Source organism: Danio rerio, chromosome 16 (assembly GCF_052040795.2).
Source record: "Danio rerio strain M-AB ecotype USA chromosome 16, GRCz13ab, whole genome shotgun sequence".
NCBI classification, from domain to species: Eukaryota; Metazoa; Chordata; class Actinopteri; order Cypriniformes; family Danionidae; genus Danio; species Danio rerio.
Window position 1 is genome coordinate 1,447,375 of NC_141036.1, and position 17,996 is coordinate 1,465,370.

A 17,996-nucleotide genomic window follows, 5' to 3' on the forward strand; every position below is an offset into this window, starting at 1 on the left:
CCGTTCCACCACATCCCAAAGCTGCTCTATTGGATTGAGCTCTGGTGGCTGTGGAGGCCATTTGAGTACAGTGAACTCATCGTCATGTTCACCAGTCTGAGATGATTGAGCTTTATGACATGCTGCGTTATCCTGCTGGAAGTAGCCATCAGAAGATGGAGACACTGTGCTCATAAAGGGATGGACATGGTCAGCAGCAATACTCAGGTAGGCTGTGGCGTTGATGCTCAATTGGTACTAATGGACCCAAAGAAAATCTCCCCCACACCATTACACCACCACCACCAGCCTGAACCGCTGATACAAGGCAGGATGATCCATGCTTTCATGTTGTTGAGGCCAAATTGTGAGCCGAGCATCTGAATGTGTGAGCAGAAATGGAGACTCATCAGAGCAGCAACGTTTCTCCAATCTTCTATTGTCCAGTTTTGGTGAGTCTGTGTGAATTGTAGCCTCAGTTTCCTGTTCTTAGCTGACAGGAGCGGCACCCGGTTTGCTCTTCTGCTGCTGTAGCCCATCCGCCTCAAGGTTGGACGTGTTGTGTGTTCAGAGATGCTCTTCTGCAGAGCTCGGTTGTAACGAGTGCTTATTTGAGTTACTGTTGCTGGAACCAGTCTGGCCATTCTCCTCTGACCTCTGGCCTCATCAACAAGGCATTTGCGCCCACAGAACTGCCGCTCACTGGATGTTTCCTCTTTGTCGGAGCATTCTCTGTAAACCCTAGAGATGGTTGTGCGTGAAAATCCCAGTAGATCAGCAGTTTCTGAAATACTCAGAGCAGCCCGTCTTGTACAAACAATCATGCCACGTTCAAAGTTACTTAAATCCCCTTTCTTCCCTATTCTGATGCACAGTTTGAACTGCAGTAGATCGTCTTGACCATGTCTGCATGCCGAAATGCATTGAGCTGCTGCCATGTGATTGGCTGATTAGAAATTTGCGTTAACGAGCAGTTGGACAGGTGTACCTAATAAAGTGGCCGGTGAGTGTTCGCTGCTTGTATTTAAAATGAGCTGAAACAAAACAATTCTGCATTTTTTGGAACATAAAAGTTCTTTGTTTTATGTTTAATCTACTTATTAAATGAGTTACGTTAACTTAATGGATTTGTGTTTGGATAACATGAAGGAATTGTGTGCAACCCTGCACTTTTTACACTGTATCTCTCTCTCTCTCTCTGTCTCCTGTATTTTTCTCTCCTCATGATCTTCTCTCTCTCTCTGCCTCTAAATTTATAGTGTTTATATGTGTGTGTGCCGTGCAGATATATTTCACTTGAGCAGTCTTCTCTTATTTCTCCCTCACTGAACGGCCACCACTGAAACCTTTTAAGGCCATTACAGGAGAATAGTGTGTGTGTGTGTGTGTGTGTGTGTGTGTGTGTGTGTGTGTGTGTGTGTGTGTGTGTGTGTGTGTGTGTGTGTGTGTGTGTGTGTGTGTGTGTGTGTGTGTGTGTGTGTGTGTGTGTGTGTTTCTGAGAATGGGGTCACAGTGAAAGTGTGTGACAAAAGTATGAATCAGCCTGGTCTCTGTGCCAGGCCTGCTAAAAACTATTTTTTCGGGGAGAATCTTGGGAACAGAGCAGCTCAATCAGCTTTAACCAGCTAATACCAGCAGCACAACACCACATGCCGGTTTAAGCTGGTTGTTCATCAGGGAATTAAAACCTAGTGAACTTTTACCCGCTGTCTAATTTAACAGTTCTCGCTTCTCTGTTAAAAACAAACGAAGATGTTTTGAAGCATCTTTCTTTGTTTGTAACAGAAGAGAGAAACTCAAACAGGATGAGTAAATAATGACAGAATTATTCACCCTCCTGTGTGTGTTTTTTCTTTTGCTAATATCTCTCAATTTTAACAGAGCAATGAATTGTTCACAGTATATCCTGTAATATGTATCTTCTAGAGAAAGTCTTATTTGTTTTATTTTTAGCTACAATAAAAGCAGTTTTTAATCATATAAAACCCATTTTAAGGTCAATATGTATGGAAGCCCGGTCTCGCCACTGAATAAAAATAAATAAATTAATAAATATTTTTAAAATAAATATATAAAGTCGGAACTCTGCGTTATAAAGCCTGAATTCCAAATTATTAAAGCTAGAATTTGGAGTTATTAAGTAAGAATTCCGAGTATAAAGTAACTATTCGGAGTTAAAAAGTCAGATTTCTGAGTTTAAAGTTACGATTCCGAGTTATGAAGTCAGAATTCCACGTATAAAGTAAGAATTCCAAGTATAAAGTCAGAAATCCGAGTATAAAGTCAGAATTCCGGTTTATAAAGTCCGAATTCCAAGTATAAAGTAGCCATTCCGAGTGAAAAAGTGACAATTATGAGTTTAAAGTTGCAACTCTGTATAAAGTCAGAATTCCGAGTTATGAAGCCAGAATTTTTAGTCATAAAGTCAGATTTCTGAGTTTAAAGTCGCAATTCCGAGTTATAAAGTCAGAATTCAGAGTATAAAGTTGCAATTCCGAGTTATAAAGTGAGAATTCTGAGTTTAAAGTTACGATTCCGAGTTATGAAGTCAGAACTCCGAGTATAAAGTTGCAATTCCGAGTTATAAAGTCAGAATTACGAGTTATAAAGTCAGAATTCTGAGTATAAAGTTGCAATTCCCATTTTTAAACAATTCCGTGTATAAAGTCAGAATTCCAAGTATAAAGTTGCAATTCCAAGTTTTAAAGTTAGAATTCCGAGTATTAAGTCAGAATTCCGAGTATAAAGTCAGAATTCCGAGTTATAAAGTCAGAATTCCGAGTTATAAAGTCAGAATTCTGAGTTATAAAGTCAGAACTCCGAGTTATAAAGTCAGAACTCCGAGTTATAAAGTCAGAATTCTGACTTATAAAGTCAGAACTCCGAGTTATAAAGTCAGAATTCCGAGTATAAAGTTGCAATTCCAAGTTTTAAAGTTAGAATTCCGAGTATTAAGTCCGAATTCCGAGTATAAAGTCAGAACTCCGAGTTATAAAATCAGAATTCCGAGTATAAAGTCAGAATTCTGAGTTATAAAGTCAGAACTCCGAGTTATAAAGTCAGAATTCTGAGTTATAAAGTCAGAACTCCGAGTTATAAAGTCAGAATTCTGAGTTATAAAGTCAGAACTCCGAGTTATAAAATCAGAATTCCGAGTATAAAGTCAGAATTCTGAGTTATAAAGTCAGAATTCTGAGTTATAAAGTCAGAACTCCGAGTTATAAAGTCAGAATTCTGAGTTATAAAGTCAGAACTCCGAGTTATAAAGTCAGAATTCAGAGTATAAAGTTGCAATTCTGAGTTATAGAGTCAGAACTCCGAGTTATAAAGTCAGAATTCCGAGTATAAAGTTGCAATTCTGAGTTATAAAGTCAGAATTCTGAGTTTAAAGTCAGAATTCCGAGTTATAAAGTCAATGTTCCGAGTATAAAGTCAGAATTCCGAGTATAAAGTTGCGATTTCAAGTTTTAAAGTTAGAATTTTGAGTATAAAGTCAGAATTCTGACTTATAACGGTGTTTCCTGTAATGGCGGCTGACCATTAATGCAGTGTTAAAGCCTCTTCAGGTTCTCTGCTTGTGATCTGGTATAGATTCGCTATCCAGTTTTCCCAGTAAAGGGCAGCAGGACACAGTATTTGGTGGAAACCTTTACTGAACTGAAATATATATGGATACAGCCCTTTTAGTTTTAGCCCTTTATAATGTCTGTGTATGATACATATGCCTGCAGCTCCCAAGTACCACATGAGGGAAACAAGTTCTTAAAACTATTATGATTGGAAACATGCTGAAAAAGATCTCTCTATTAAGCAGAAATTGGGAGGAAAAATATTCAGGAGGGCGAATGATTGAGTTTGAGGTCAGTGATGGTCTTCTGCTTGCCTTTCAGCTGGAGTCTCGATGGCAGTGGAAAACCCTGTTGCTCCTCCTCCAGTGTCGTCTTCCTTCCCTTCATCATCATCATCATCTTCGTCTTCATCTGATCGATGGCCACCTGAGAGGCCCCGCCCACAGGGCTTAGGACCCAATCGAAATGCTCGGATCCCTCCAAGAACAGACCTCCCATTGGACAATCTGCCTGTGTTTGTGTGGAGACGAGGAGCGCTGACAGAATGCACTGCTACCTGTGGAAAAGGTCAGATTAGCTCACACTGTATAATAATTCATTTTCCTTCAGCTCAGTCGCTTATTTATCAGGGGTCGACTCAGCGGAATGAACCACCAACTATTCCAGCATATGTTTTGTGCAGCGGATGCTCTTTCAGCTGCTACCAAGTACTGGGAAACACTCATACACACTCATTCACACTCATACACTAAGACCAATTTAGCTGATCACTTCCACTATAGTGCATGTGTTTGGACTGTGGGGGAAACCGGAGCACCCGGAGGAAACCCATGCCAACACAGGGAGAACATGCAAACTCCACACAGAAACGCCAACTGACCCAGTCAGGACTCGAACCAGGCACCTTCTTGCTGTGAGGTGCTAACTAAAATACTGCACTTTCCTCATCATGCGTCTGCTGTTATGAGTTTTACATGAGACGTTACTGAGTGTGTCAGGGTTTAACCTGTGCTCCAGAGTGTTTATTTGTAAAAGTAGAGCTGGAATCACTCACTGAACATGAACCCGTTGCCTACTGACACAAGACCAGAGCCAACGCTGTGGAAAAGAGTGTTCGTGTGCCAGACTGTTAAGGAGTTTCTCTCTCCGTGTGCATGCGTGTGTGTGTGTGTGTGTAGGGGTGGGGTGTGTGTGTGTGTGTGTGTGTGTGTGTGTGTGTGTGTGTGTGTGTGTGTTTCTCACCACTGTTTTTCATTAATCTGAAGTGGCCAGTGTGAGTTTGCTCTCTGCCTCCTCCTCCTGGTGTGTTTAAACAGCTGCAGGTTGGCATGCTGCATTAAACTGCATATATTGGCAAAGCACGCTTCCTATTTTTACATGTTTACTATAGCAGGAATAGTAAAACAGATTCCACAGAACCCAAGCAGTATCTGGAGACCAAGTTCACAGAGACTCGAGGGTGTAAACAGCCACCCAGAATACATTGCCATTTGTTTACACAGTTCATTTATGTGTAATAACATTTAAAAAAAAATACTATATTAAGTACTATAGTGTTTTGGAACAATACTAGATTAAAGTGTGTGTCACGGATTTATTCAAGTACTGTTCTGTAGTTGTTGTGTTACCATAGAAACTACAGTATTACCACAATAGAATAATTCAAGTACTCTAGTAAAGTTGTTGTTACCATAGCAACTGTAAAATTACCACAACATATTTAATTAATGTACATTACAGTAGTTGTTGTGTTACCATAGCAACTACAGAATTACCACAACAAATTTAATTTAAGTATTTTATCGTAGTTGTCGCGTTGCCATAGCAACTATAAAATTACCACAACAAATTTAATTTAAGTATTTTATCGTAGTTGTCGCGTTGGCATAGCAACTATAGAATTACCACAACAAATTTAATTTAAGTACTTTATCATAGTTGTTGTGTTGCCATAGCAACTATAGTATTACCACAACAAATTTAATTTTAGTACTTTACTGTAGGGGCAACGCAGTGGTGCAATAGCGAAAAAACGTGCTGGATAAGCTGGCGGTTCATTCCGCTGTGGCGATTAATAAAGGGACTAAGCCGAAAAGAAAATGAATGAATGAATGAACTTTACTGTAGTCGTTGTGTTGCCATAGCAACTATAGAATTACATCAAATTTAATTAAAGTACTTTACAGTAGCTGTTGTGTTGCCATAGTAACTATAGAATTACCAAAACAATTTGAATTTAGGTACGTAATTGTAGTTTTTGTGTTGACATAGCAACTAAAGAATTAATGAAGAAATTTAATTTACGTACTTTAATGTAGTTGTAGTATTACCATAGCAACTGTAGAATTACCACAACAAATTTAATTTAAGTACTTTACTGTAGTCGATGTGTTACCATAGCAACTATAGAATTACCACAACAAATTTAAGTACGTTATTGTTGTTTTTGTGTTGCCATAGCAACTATAGAATTATCGCAACAAATTTAATTTACATACTTTTACTGTAGTTGTTGTGTTGCCATAGCAACTATAGAATTATTGCAACAAATTTTATTTACGTACTTACTGTAGTAGTGTTGCCATAGCAACTATAAAATTACCACACAAAATTTAATTTAAGTACTTTACTGTAATATGGTTTAAAGCATTACAAAACAAATAGTTTTACTATATTAGCATTGAATTTAGTTTACTACAGGCTGTTCATTCCGCTGTGGCGACCTCTGATAAATCAGGAATTAAGCCTAAGAAAAATGAATGATTAAGTTACTACAGTATTTCTCATGTGGGTAGTTTTGAATCGTTTTCATGTGTGTGTATCTGCTTGTGTGTACTCAGGCTCTCAGTACAGAGAGATTGTGTGTGTGAACAGACACACAGAACAGGAGGTTCACGAGAGGAGGTGTGACTCTGCAACCAAACCCACGCCAGAGGAGGAACCATGTAATGTTCATCCATGTCCACCATTGTGAGTAGGCTAACTGTGAATTAAATTTTTCTTTAAAAAACTAACATGTTTATTTGACAAAGATGCATTCAATTGATCAACAGTTAGTTTGCAATGCTAAAACATGTTAAACATGCTAGAAAAATGCTAGCATTATGCTAATTTATTCTCGCAAGTATATTAAAACATTATAGCTTCAAGATAAACATGCTATAAAGAAGTAAACAACATGCTATATGCTACATGGCATGATGTTAATTCACAACAGGAAAATGCTAAACTTGTTAGCAACATCCCAGATTCAGATTCTGTAGCTGTGTTACCATAGTTCCCATAGATAGACCATCTATCTCAGTTAACGTGTGTGTGTGTGTGTGTGTAGCTGGGATATGGGGGCGTGGTCAGAGTGCAGTGTTTCCTGTGGTTGGGGTGTTCAGCAGCGTCAGATACAGTGCAGGCAGAGCTTTGGGAACCGCTCAACGATGGTCCACCCTCAGCGCTGCGCTGGTCTTAGCCGTCCCAACGCCACACAGCCCTGCCACCCGCGCGTCTGTTCACACTGGGAGATCAGCACCAACTGGAGCACGGTGAGACATACCGCACCAAGCAATTCCTACACATTTATATGATTTCCTTTGTGTAAGTTTAGGGTTGGGGATGAGCAAATCATAGTAAAATGTACGGATATGATTGTACAAATGAATATGAAATGAGGGGCCGATCACACCGAATGTGTTACTCCATCATGAGAATGCAAGCTGCACCACACTGCCTTTTTTGTTGACAAGGCAAAAAGAAGTGCACTAGGCAACTGTAACTCTCCAGTCCTACTGCACACATCCCATTCAACGCTGGGATCCAACCAGCGATTCTTTGGATAGGAGATGGTTGCTCTAATAAGTAGGCTAAAGACCATGGCAGTTGTCACTAGAGCACCTTTTGAGGTCAAAGGAGTGAGGTTTACCCACATAGCACTTTGCTAGCTGGCCTCTGCTACACTCAACTCCCTAAACCTCACTCCCATCTCGGACGAGCCCCCTCGTGCAACCCACTGGTTCTTCTGCAGCCATCCCATTTTGAGCTGGGACCAAATCAGCGATTCTTTATATGGGAGTCGGTTGCTCTAACAAAGAGGCTAAAGGCCATGACATTTGTCGCTAGAGCACCTTTTAAGGTCAGAGGTGTGAGGTTTACCCGCATAGCACTTCGCTAGCTGGCCTCCATTAAACTCAACCCCGTAAACCTCACTCCCATACCAGATGATCCCCTCTCGTGTAACCCACCGATCCTACTGCACCTATCTTGTTTTGAGCTTAGATCTAACCGGCAATTCTTTGCATGGGAGTCAGTTGCTCTAACAAGGAGGCTAAAGACCATGGCCTCTAGCATCTGTCGCTAGAGCACCTTTTGTGGTTAGAGGAGTGAGGACACTTCGCTAGCTGGCCTCCATTACACTCACCCCCCTAGGCTCACTCCCATCCCGGAAGAGCCCCTACGTGTAACCCACAGGTCCTACTGCACCCATGTCTTTCTGAGCAGGGATCGAACCAGCAATTCTTTGCATGGGAGTCGGTTGCTCTAACAAGGAGGCTAAAGACCATGGCATCTAGCATCTCTAGAGCACAGGTCAGAGGAGCGAGGTTTACCTGCATGGCACTTTGCAAGCTGACCTCAATGACACCCACCCCTCTAAACCTCACTAGCATCCCGGACGAGCCCCCACATGTAACCCACCAGTCCTGCTGCACTCATTCTGTTCCAAGCTGGGATTGAAATGGCGATTCTTTGTATGAGAGGTAGTTGCTCTAACAAGGATGCTAAATACCATGGCCTCTAGCGTCTATGGCTTGAGCACCTTTTGAGGTCAAGGCACTTTGCAAGCTGGCCTCAATGACACTTACCCCTCTAAACCTCATAAACCTGACTCCCATCCCGGACGAGCCCCCAAATGTAACCCTCCAGTATCTATGGCTAGAGCACCTTTTGAGGTCAGAGGAGTGAGGTTTACCCACATAGCCCTTCGCTAGCTAGCCTCCAATACACCCCCCCCCCCCAAACCTCACACTCATTCCAGACTAGCCTCCAAGTGTACCCCACCAGTCCTACTTCACCCATCCCGTATAGAGCTAGGATCAAACTGGTGATTCTTTGTATGGGAGTTGGATGGTCTAACAAGGAGGCTAAAGACCATGGCCTCTAGCGTCGTGCACTGGATCACCTTTTGAGGTCAGAGGAGTGAGGTTTACCTGCATAGCACTTTGCTAGCTGGTCTCAATGGCAGTCACCCCTCTAAACCTCACTCCCATCCCGGACGAGCCCCCAAGTGTAACCCACAGGTCCTACTGCACCCATGTCTTTCTGAGCAGGGATCGAACCAGCAATTCTTTGCATGGGAGTCGGTTGCTCTAACAAGGAGGCTAAAGACCATGGCATCTAGCATCTCTAGAGCACAGGTCAGAGGAGTGAGGTTTACCTGCATGGCACTTTGCAAGCTGACCTCAATGACACCCACCCCTCTAAACCTCACTAGCATCCCGGACGAGCCCCCACATGTAACCCACCAGTCCTGCTGCACTCATTCTGTTCCAAGCTGGGATTGAAATGGCGATTCTTTGTATGAGAGTTAGTTGCTCTAACAAGGATGGTAAATACCATGGCCTCTAGCATCTACGGCTAGAGCACCTTTTGAGGTCAAGGCACTTTGCAAGCTGGCCTCAATGACACTTACCCCTTTAAACCTTATAAACCTCACTCCCATCCCGGACGAGCCCCCACATGTATCCCACCAGTATCTATGGCTAGAGCACCTTTTGAGGTCAGAGTGAGGTTTACCCACATAGCCCTTCGCTAGCTAGCCTCCAATACACCCCCCCAAACCTTACACTCATTCCAGACTAGCCTCCAAGTGTACCCCACCAGTCCTACTTCACCCATCCCGTATAGAGCTAGGATCAAACTGGTGATTCTTTGTATGGGAGTTGGTTGGTCTAACAAGGTGGCTAAAGACCATGGCCTCTAGCGTTGTGCACTGGATCACCTTTTGAGGTCAGAGGAGTGAGGTTTACCTGCATAGCACTTTGCTGGCTGCCCTCAATGACAGTCACCCCTCTAAACCTCACTCCCATCCCGGACGAGCCCCCACATGTAACCCACCGGTCCAACTGCACCCATCCCATTCCAAGCTGGGATTAAAATGGCGATTCTTTGTATGAGAGTTGGTTGTTCTAACAAGGGCGCTTAAGGCCATGACTCCTAGCGGCTGTTACGAGAGCACATTGGATCTGCTTTCATTTTTATTGGACAAAGTTACGAGTTTCTGCGTTTCTGTGTTTGTTTTTGCACAGATAGCATGTGTTCAGGCATATTTTAACTGTTGTAATTGTGCAAATGCGTGTGTTTTCCGACAGTGTTCGGTGGATTGTGGAATGGGAAAGAGAACCAGGAATGTGCGTTGTGTCAGTAACCACGGCAACACTGTGAATGACCGGGAGTGCAATGACAGGCTCCGCCCACAGCACAGCGAGGACTGTCACATGGGTCCGTGCGTCACCAACTGGTACTTCACTGATTGGACACACACTGTGAGTACTGACCAACCAATCAGACTCCTCTTGATTTGCATAACGCAGTGTGTTAAACTCTGGCTCCTGTTTGTGTCAGTGTTCTGCGGAGTGCGGGCCGGGTGTGCAGCGCAGGGAGGTGGTGTGTGTGAGCGCTGGAGGCCGGAGAGAAGGAGACGGAGGACTGGAGTGTGTCGGGGACAAACCTGCAGACATGAAGGCCTGTAACGGTGGCCCCTGTACAGCCACATACCTGTGGTACACCGGGCCCTGGGGATACGTGAGTCTACTGCACACACAACTATAAGTAAGGGATAAAGTACATCCAGCCGGTGTTTCTTGCAGAATCAACCATTCAGCCTTACACAACAGCTGCTGATAAAGCTGTTGGGCTTATTCTGTGAGGAATAGAAATAGAGAGTAGATTAAAATGTAACATAATTGAATATAGACGACAATGTCATTTGAGGATAAAGTTGCAATGAGTAATGAAGAGCTGATAAGCTATCACCGCACAATGCAGAACAGAAATACATAATAGTTCAGAATAAGTGAAGCAGACTTGTTTTGGTCTGTGTGTGTGTTCTCTGTGTTGTGTTTTGTCAGTGTAACGCAGTGTGTGGAAACGGAACTCAGCGCAGAGACGTCATCTGTGTGAGGAAGAGCGGCAGTGAGTTTACGGTCAGCAGCTCCAGCGACTGCTCTCACCTGGAGAAACCCTCACCTGTGCAGCCCTGTGAGCTGCAGCCCTGCACACCACAGTGGTTCACCACCGACTGGAGCACGGTGAGCACCTGCAGCCGTCTGCCTACCTAAGTGTCTGTGTTTGTCTATCTGTTTGTCCATCTCACTGTCCGTCTGTCTGTCTATCTGTCTGTCTGTCTGTCTGTCCTTCTATCTGTCCATCCATTTGTTTGTCTGTCTGTCCATCTGTCCGTCCCTCTGTCTGTCCGTAAGTCCGTCTGTCTGTTTGTCCATTTGTCTGTTTGTCCATCCGTCTATATGTCCGTCCATTCGTCCATCTTTCTGTCCGTCTTGTCTGTTTGTCTGTCTTATCTGTCCATCCCTCTGTCCGTCTGCCTGTCTGCCCGTTTGTCCATCTGTCTGTCTCTCCATCTGTCTGTTTGTCTATCTGTCCAATTATCTGTCTGTCTCTCTGTCTGTCCTTCCGTCTGTTTGTCCATCTGTCTGCCTGTTCATCTGTCTGTCTGTCCATCTATCTGTCGTATCTGTCTGTCCCTCTGTCTGTCTGTTCGTCCATCTGCCTTTCTGCCCGTCCGTCCGTCTGTCTGTCTGTCTGTCTGTCTCTCCATCTGTCAGTTTGTCTATCTGTTCAATTATCTGTCCGTCCGTCCGTCCATCTGTCTGTCTGTCCATCCGTCTGACTGTTTGTTTGTCTGTCTGTCCGTAAGTCCGTCTGTCTGTCAGTCCATCTGTATGTTTGTCTGTCAAACCAGGTAATTGGTTTGTTCTGTAGACATATAAACAAATGAATATCTTAAAGGGGCTAATGATATTGGCCTTAAAAAATGGTAAAAAAGAAAATATTTTTGCGGCATTAAACATTAAACAAAGATTTCACAAGACGGTGAATAATTTTGCCCTCATGTTTATATAGTATAATGAATGCTACCTTTTTTGCTTCTTATGTATTGTGATATACGTTTCAGCAATTAATCGCAACAAGTAAATGTTAAAAGTCTACATTTATCATGTGTGCAGTGCTCTCGCTCCTGTGGTGAAGGGCTCCAGACGCGAGAGGTGCGCTGCCTCACACCTGACAAGCAGCACAGCGCCACCTGCCATCCAGACGCCAGACCTGCACACCAGCAGCCCTGCAACACCATTCCCTGCAGTCCCTTCGAAGGTTAGTCTGTGTGTGTGTGTGTGTGTGTATACCCTGTATTCCTTACATTGTGGGAACCAAACGTCCCCACAAGTATAGCAATACCAGTAAGTTTTGAAGTTGTGGACATTTTTTGGTCCCCATGAGGAAAACAATTCATAAATGAAGTATTTCGAAAGTATAAAAATGCAGAGTGTTTGCTGTGAGGGTTGAGTTTAGTGTTAGGATTGAAGTAGAGGAGAGATTATACAGTCTCTACAGTGAAAACATCATTACAGCTATGAGAATCCTCATAAAGAAAGCTGTGTGTGTGGGTGTGTGTGTGTGTGTGTGTGTATGTGTGTGGGTTATATTGTAAGCTATTCACTGATAACAACTGATTCAACTAATAACACAGGCTCATCCTGCTGTATATTCTTATATTTATATGCTTATCTGTTACTCTGTTGTTCTTGGCTGTTTGGCGCCATCTTGCGACAGAATGATAATAATAACAGGTAGGTTAGTGTGACCTGCCTTCAGCCGTTTCTCCTCCTGCAAGCTTCACGTTTAATTTTAAAAAGCTGGCTAGTAAACTATTACAGCTCAGATCAATGTTCTGCGTCTTTAATAGTGTAGTATTGTGGCATGTAGTCATGTAATAAGCAGGATAAAGTACATCCAGCCGGTTGTTTTCACATAAATATGCAGGTTAATACTGTCAGGCTTTATTCTGGAAGAACAACCAGCTAGATGTATACTACTCCTTATATAACACCTCTCTCATCCTTTTTCACTACTAAGTGTATTGTTTAGGGATGCAACCCATTTTCACAAAAATATTGCCCCAAAAATTAGGGATGCACTCAATTTTTCTCTGCTGAAAATTCATTCATTCATTTTCCTTCGGCTTAGTCCTTTTATTCATGAGGGGTCACCACAGGGGATTGAACCGCCAACTTACGCAGCATATGTTTCACACAGCGGATGCCCTTCCAGCTGCAACCCAGTACAGGGAAACACCCATGCACACTCACATTCACACACACACTCATACACCATAGCCAATTTAGTTAATCAATTCCCCTATAGCGCATGTGTTTGGACCAGGGGGGCACCCAGAGGAAACCCAAGGGGAGAACATGCAAACTCCACACAGAAACGCCATCTGATCCAGCTGGGACTCGAACCAGCGATCTTCTTGCTGTGAGGCGATCATGCTACCCACTGTGCCACCATGACGCCAGTGTACACCATGGACCAATGTATATTATATGCTGATAGCAACTGTATATATTCATGCATCTATATGTTTATCTGCTGTTCTTGACTGTTTGGCGCCATCTTGTGACTGAATAATAACAACAAAAGGTAGTTTAGTGTAGGTTGCATTCATCCCATTTCTTTCTGCAAGCTTTACATCTAATTAAAGAGCTACTAAACTGTTACAGCTCAGATCAATGTGTTGTGTCTAATAGTGGCAAGTAGTCATGCAATAAGCAGGATAAAGTACATCCAGCCGGTTGTTTTCACAGAATTAAGCTGCTTTATACTGCGATAATAGCCGTCTGGATGTACATGACCCCTTTATTCAGATGATAACCCATTTCTCATCCTGTTTCTCTCTTCGCAGATGAGAACTGTAAAGACAGACGGCATAACTGTGTAATGGTGGTTCAGGCTCGGCTCTGCGTCTACTCCTATTACAAGACGGCCTGCTGCGCCTCCTGTACCCAAAGTGCTCAGCGGGCCAAAAGACATTAAGCCTATGCACAGACACGGCCAATCACAGAGCGCTTTACAGTTCTACCAGCCAATCACAGGCAGGTCAGATTCACTTGGAGAGATTTCCAGGTTGAACTGAGCTGAGATCAGCATCCTCTTAAAGGGCCAGTTCACCCACAAATGAAAACGCTGTCATCATTTACTCACCCATCAAATCTGTTTACGTTCCTTTCTTCTGTTGAACGCAAAGAAGATATTGTAAAGAAAGCGGATAAACATTGACTCCCATTGAATTTGTTTTTTCTACTATGGAAGTCAGTGTTTGAAACCACGTGAAGGAGTGTAATAGTGAGTTTTGGGGTGAACCGTCCCTTTAAATTAAAAGCATAGAAGTAAACTCTACTTTTTCTCTCGTTTTACAGCTCCCCTAGAGCTAAACAGGTGAGTTTTACCAATTTTCTAATGCATTCAGTCTTTCTCCAGGTTTGCACCTTTAGCTTAGCTTAGCATAAATCATTGAATCGGATTAGACCATTAGCATCTTACTCAAAATTTTAAAAATAGCTAGTTTAGCATTGTGTCCACCCGAAGTGTTTTTATTCTCAAGCTTGGTTGCTTACAGTGTCACTTTTAAGCTAGCCGACCAATCACAGTGGAGGAGGGGCGGGACTATACACTGTCAACAAATAATCTGCTAAAGACTTTTAACTTGTAATGGTATAGCGATAATACACTGTATCATTTACTTTCCTTTGGCTTAGTCCCTTTATTAATCCGGGGCCACCACAGTGGAATGAACCACCAACTATTCCAGCATATGCTTTACACAGCGGATGCTCTTTCAGGGGCAACCCAGTATTGGGAAACACCCATACACACTTATTCACTTACACACTCATACACTACAGCCAATTTAGTTAATCAATTCCCCTATAGCTCTACATAGAAACCAGCCGGGACTCAAACTAGCGACCTTCTTGTTGTGAGGTGATGGTGCAAACCATTGCGCCACCGTGCCACCCTCATAGCAACCAACTGAAAGAAAAAATGCTATAACACTCTATGTGGAGTATTTTCATAACAGCATCTGTTTAGAATTTTTTAAACGAAATGCTAATGGTCTAATCTGATTCAATGATCTATGCTAAGCTAAGCTAAAAGATCTCCCGCCAGTCCCGGAGATAGGCTGAATGGATTCAGAAATTTTGGAAACTCACCTGTTTAGCTCTAGAGGAGCTGTAAGATGAGCCTATTTACAAAATAAAGTGGAGTGTTTCTGTAATATCTGACTGAATGTGGGCTCAGATGATTGATTATGTTCTCTTTCCACATTGATGAAGAGTCGCCATCAAACACATAACCATTCCTTTAATCCCAAATGCACGGAGGCGTATATGAAGATATTCTAGAAGATGCTTTTGTCACATATAAAGTGTTGCGTGTTGTCCATAAGTCAGTCAGCATAATTTGATTCACACAGTCGTCACATGACCAAAATATGAATGATTATATATTCATGCATTCATTCATTTTCCTGTCGGGTTAGTCCCTTTATCAATCCAGGGTTGCCACAGCGGAATGAACCGCCAACTTATCCAGCAAGTTTTACACAGCGGATGCCCTTCCAGCCGCAAGCCATCTCTAGGAAAGATAATATATACAATGTCCACTAAATGATGTTGCATTAGCACTAAAAATACATCCCATGGGAAAAAATACTATGGTATTTCAGAGTAAATGTGCTATAGAAGATAGTGTGATTGAATACTGTAGTGTTTTTGAAGATTACTACAGTAAATTGCATTGATTTGGTAATTCTACCGGTTATAGAAACTACTATAGTAAAATAAACACTTGAATTCATTCATTTTCCTTAAGCTTAGTCCCTTTATTCATCAGTGGTCACCACAGTGGAATGAACCGCCAACTATTCCAGCATATGTTGTACACAGCGGATGCCCTTCCCAGTACTGGGATACTCCCATACACACTCATTCACACACACACTCATACACTACAGCCAATTTAGTTGATCAATTCCCCTATAGCGCATGTGTTTGGACTGTGGGGGAAACCGGAGCACCCAGAGGAAACCCACGCCAACATGGGGAGAACATGCAAACTCCAGATAGAAATGCCAACTGACCCAACCGAGACTCGAACCAGCGACCTTCTTGCTGTAAGGCCACAGTGATAACCACTGAGCCACCGTGCCGCCAACACATGGATTACTATTGTAAATTTACTATAACTATATTACACACTACAGTAAATTGCATTAATGTGTTCTGTTAGTCACAGCAGCTACTATAGTAAAATGAACGCATTAATTAGTATAGTAAATCTACTTATAACTGTACTATACTGTATGTGCGATAACCGTTACAGTGTTTGCTGTGCCTTTGTTGATATTATATTTGATATTTCAGCTTTAAGGCAGTCAGAAACTGAATTACAGCTCTTAAAATCCCGATAAATATTAAAATAATGTATAAAAACAATAAAAAATTATTAGTTTAAAAATCTTGAATGATACTTTCTACTTCTCTGTTTGTCCGTCTGACTTTGCGGTCAGTTTCTTTTATCCGCCCCCCTGTCGTTTTAAATAATATCACAATGGCGAACGCATCAGGTATAAAAGCCTTGTGTGTTTTGCGAGGTGTGCACGCAAGTCAGCCGAGGTGCACGATGCGGCGCCAGGCGAAAGTATTAGTCCAGCTGGTTAGGCAGGGAGATGACCAGCTTAAACCACCTTGACAAGCTTAGGAGTCCAGCTCAAACCAAGCTGGTCAAGCTGGTTTTAGCTGGCCATTTTTCTGACCAGCTAAGACCAGACTGGAAAATAACTGGAAACCAGCCTGGAAATGGCCAAAACCCCTTTAAATCCAGCCGGCTTAGGCTGGTTTAAGCTGTTTTCTCAGCAGGGCAGATTTGAGTTGCAGCTGGAGTGGCATCCGCTGTTTAAAACATATGCTGGAATAGTTGGCGGTTCATTCCGCTGTGGTGACCCCTGATGAATAAAGGGACTAAGCCGAAGGAAAATGAACGAATGAATGAATGAATGAAATTGGACGTAGTGTATATGTAAATGTGAGAGTGTATGGGTGTTTCCCAGGATTGGGTTGCAGCTGGAAGGGCATTCGCTGTGTAAAACATATGCTGGAATAGTTGGCGGTTCATTCCGCTGTGGTGACCCCTGATGAATAAAGGAGCTAAGCCGAAGGAAAATGAATGAATGAATAATATAAGCAACTAAACACTATAATATGTCATTTACTGTAGCAGCTCTGCTGTATTTACCCCAGTTTATTAATTCACTATAGTTAATACTATAGTATGCTAAACTGTAATATACTATAGTTGTCTACATTTTAATGTAGTAAATCCTTCAGCAGACTGTGGTGGGAGTGAAAAGTGGACAGAATTCAGAAATTTTAATGCACATTCTGTCATTCGTAATGTAGACAGCAGCACATTCTCCTCTTGAAGCGAGCGCCTCTCGTCTCTTGTGTAAATTGTAAGCGAGAATAATAGAAGTTCTGGAAATCTACTGTAAATCTAATGATTCCTGAGCTATAAAGGAGCTGAGTTTCTGAGTGTACATCAGCCATTCTTGTTTAGTTGTGGTCATTTTTCTGTGATGATGTTTTAGTTGTTGTCTCGGCTGGCCACAGTGTAAATGTAAACAAAGTGCTCCTCGCAGGATCACAATCACCCATTTAATATCATTATCGTTATCTGCAGTTGTGCATATCGTGTATTATGAAGCCGCTGATATACAGTACGGCTGTTATGGGAACGTGTTCAATGCATTTAGAGCAGTTACTTCATCAACTAATATGCGAATAGTGTAGTGATTTCAGCCAAAGTCGTGTACAGTCAGAGCGTACTGTGTCTGAGAGCAGACATGCTTCAGCTCATAGCTACAGTATAACCACTAGACACACACACACACACAGCGGACGCAGAGAGCAGTTCAGTACATGCAGAAACACATGCTGACACTAATAGAGTGAATTTGTGTATGTGTGTGTGTGTGTGTGTGTGTGTGTTGGGGAGTATGTGTGTATATGTTGTTTGTGTGGTGTATGTGTCTATGTGTGTGTGAGAGAGTTCCTGTACATATTTTGTATGTATATTATCTCGTTTAGACAGGTAGCAGACGCTCTGTAGAGGTCTGAGAGATGCTTTTATATATGAAACCCTTAGCTATTTATCTATGAGAAAGACAGATAATTTATTTTTTTTCTTAAATGGATCAGTTACTGTCTGTGGAAGTTCGAGATCGGCTCGTCGTTGTTTTATATTTACATTGCTTTGTTATGCAAGAAACAGTGTGCGCAGATTTACCACAGTTATTATTCATAATAAACAAACCAGAAACCCTGA

At 42.3% G+C, this 17,996-nt stretch overlaps 1 protein-coding gene across 19 annotated transcripts in view; it reads left to right on the plus strand.

The window, feature by feature from the left end:
• The window catches only part of adamtsl4 (ADAMTS like 4), a 76,734-nt gene extending 58,738 nt beyond the window's left edge, over window positions 1-17,996 (plus strand). Inside the window, exons 10-19 of one of the 19 annotated variants that reach the window (XR_015510755.1) lie at window positions 3,870-4,115; window positions 6,389-6,518; window positions 6,880-7,084; window positions 9,905-10,078; window positions 10,158-10,337; window positions 10,664-10,843; window positions 11,780-11,924; window positions 13,516-14,197; window positions 15,519-16,588; window positions 16,776-17,996. Coding sequence is in view for 1 of the 19 variants with exons in the window: in XM_087286377.1 (XP_087142503.1) it covers window positions 3,870-4,115; window positions 6,389-6,518; window positions 6,880-7,084; window positions 9,905-10,078; window positions 10,158-10,337; window positions 10,664-10,843; window positions 11,780-11,924; window positions 13,516-13,646 (1,391 nt within the window). In the remaining 18 variants the exon portion in view is untranslated. Of the gene's footprint in view, window positions 1-3,869; window positions 4,116-6,388; window positions 6,519-6,879; window positions 7,085-9,904; window positions 10,079-10,157; window positions 10,338-10,663; window positions 10,844-11,779; window positions 11,925-13,515 lie in introns of all 19 variants that reach the window. The other 18 variants (XR_015510741.1, XR_015510743.1, XR_015510739.1 and 15 more) reach the window with 18 other exon arrangements.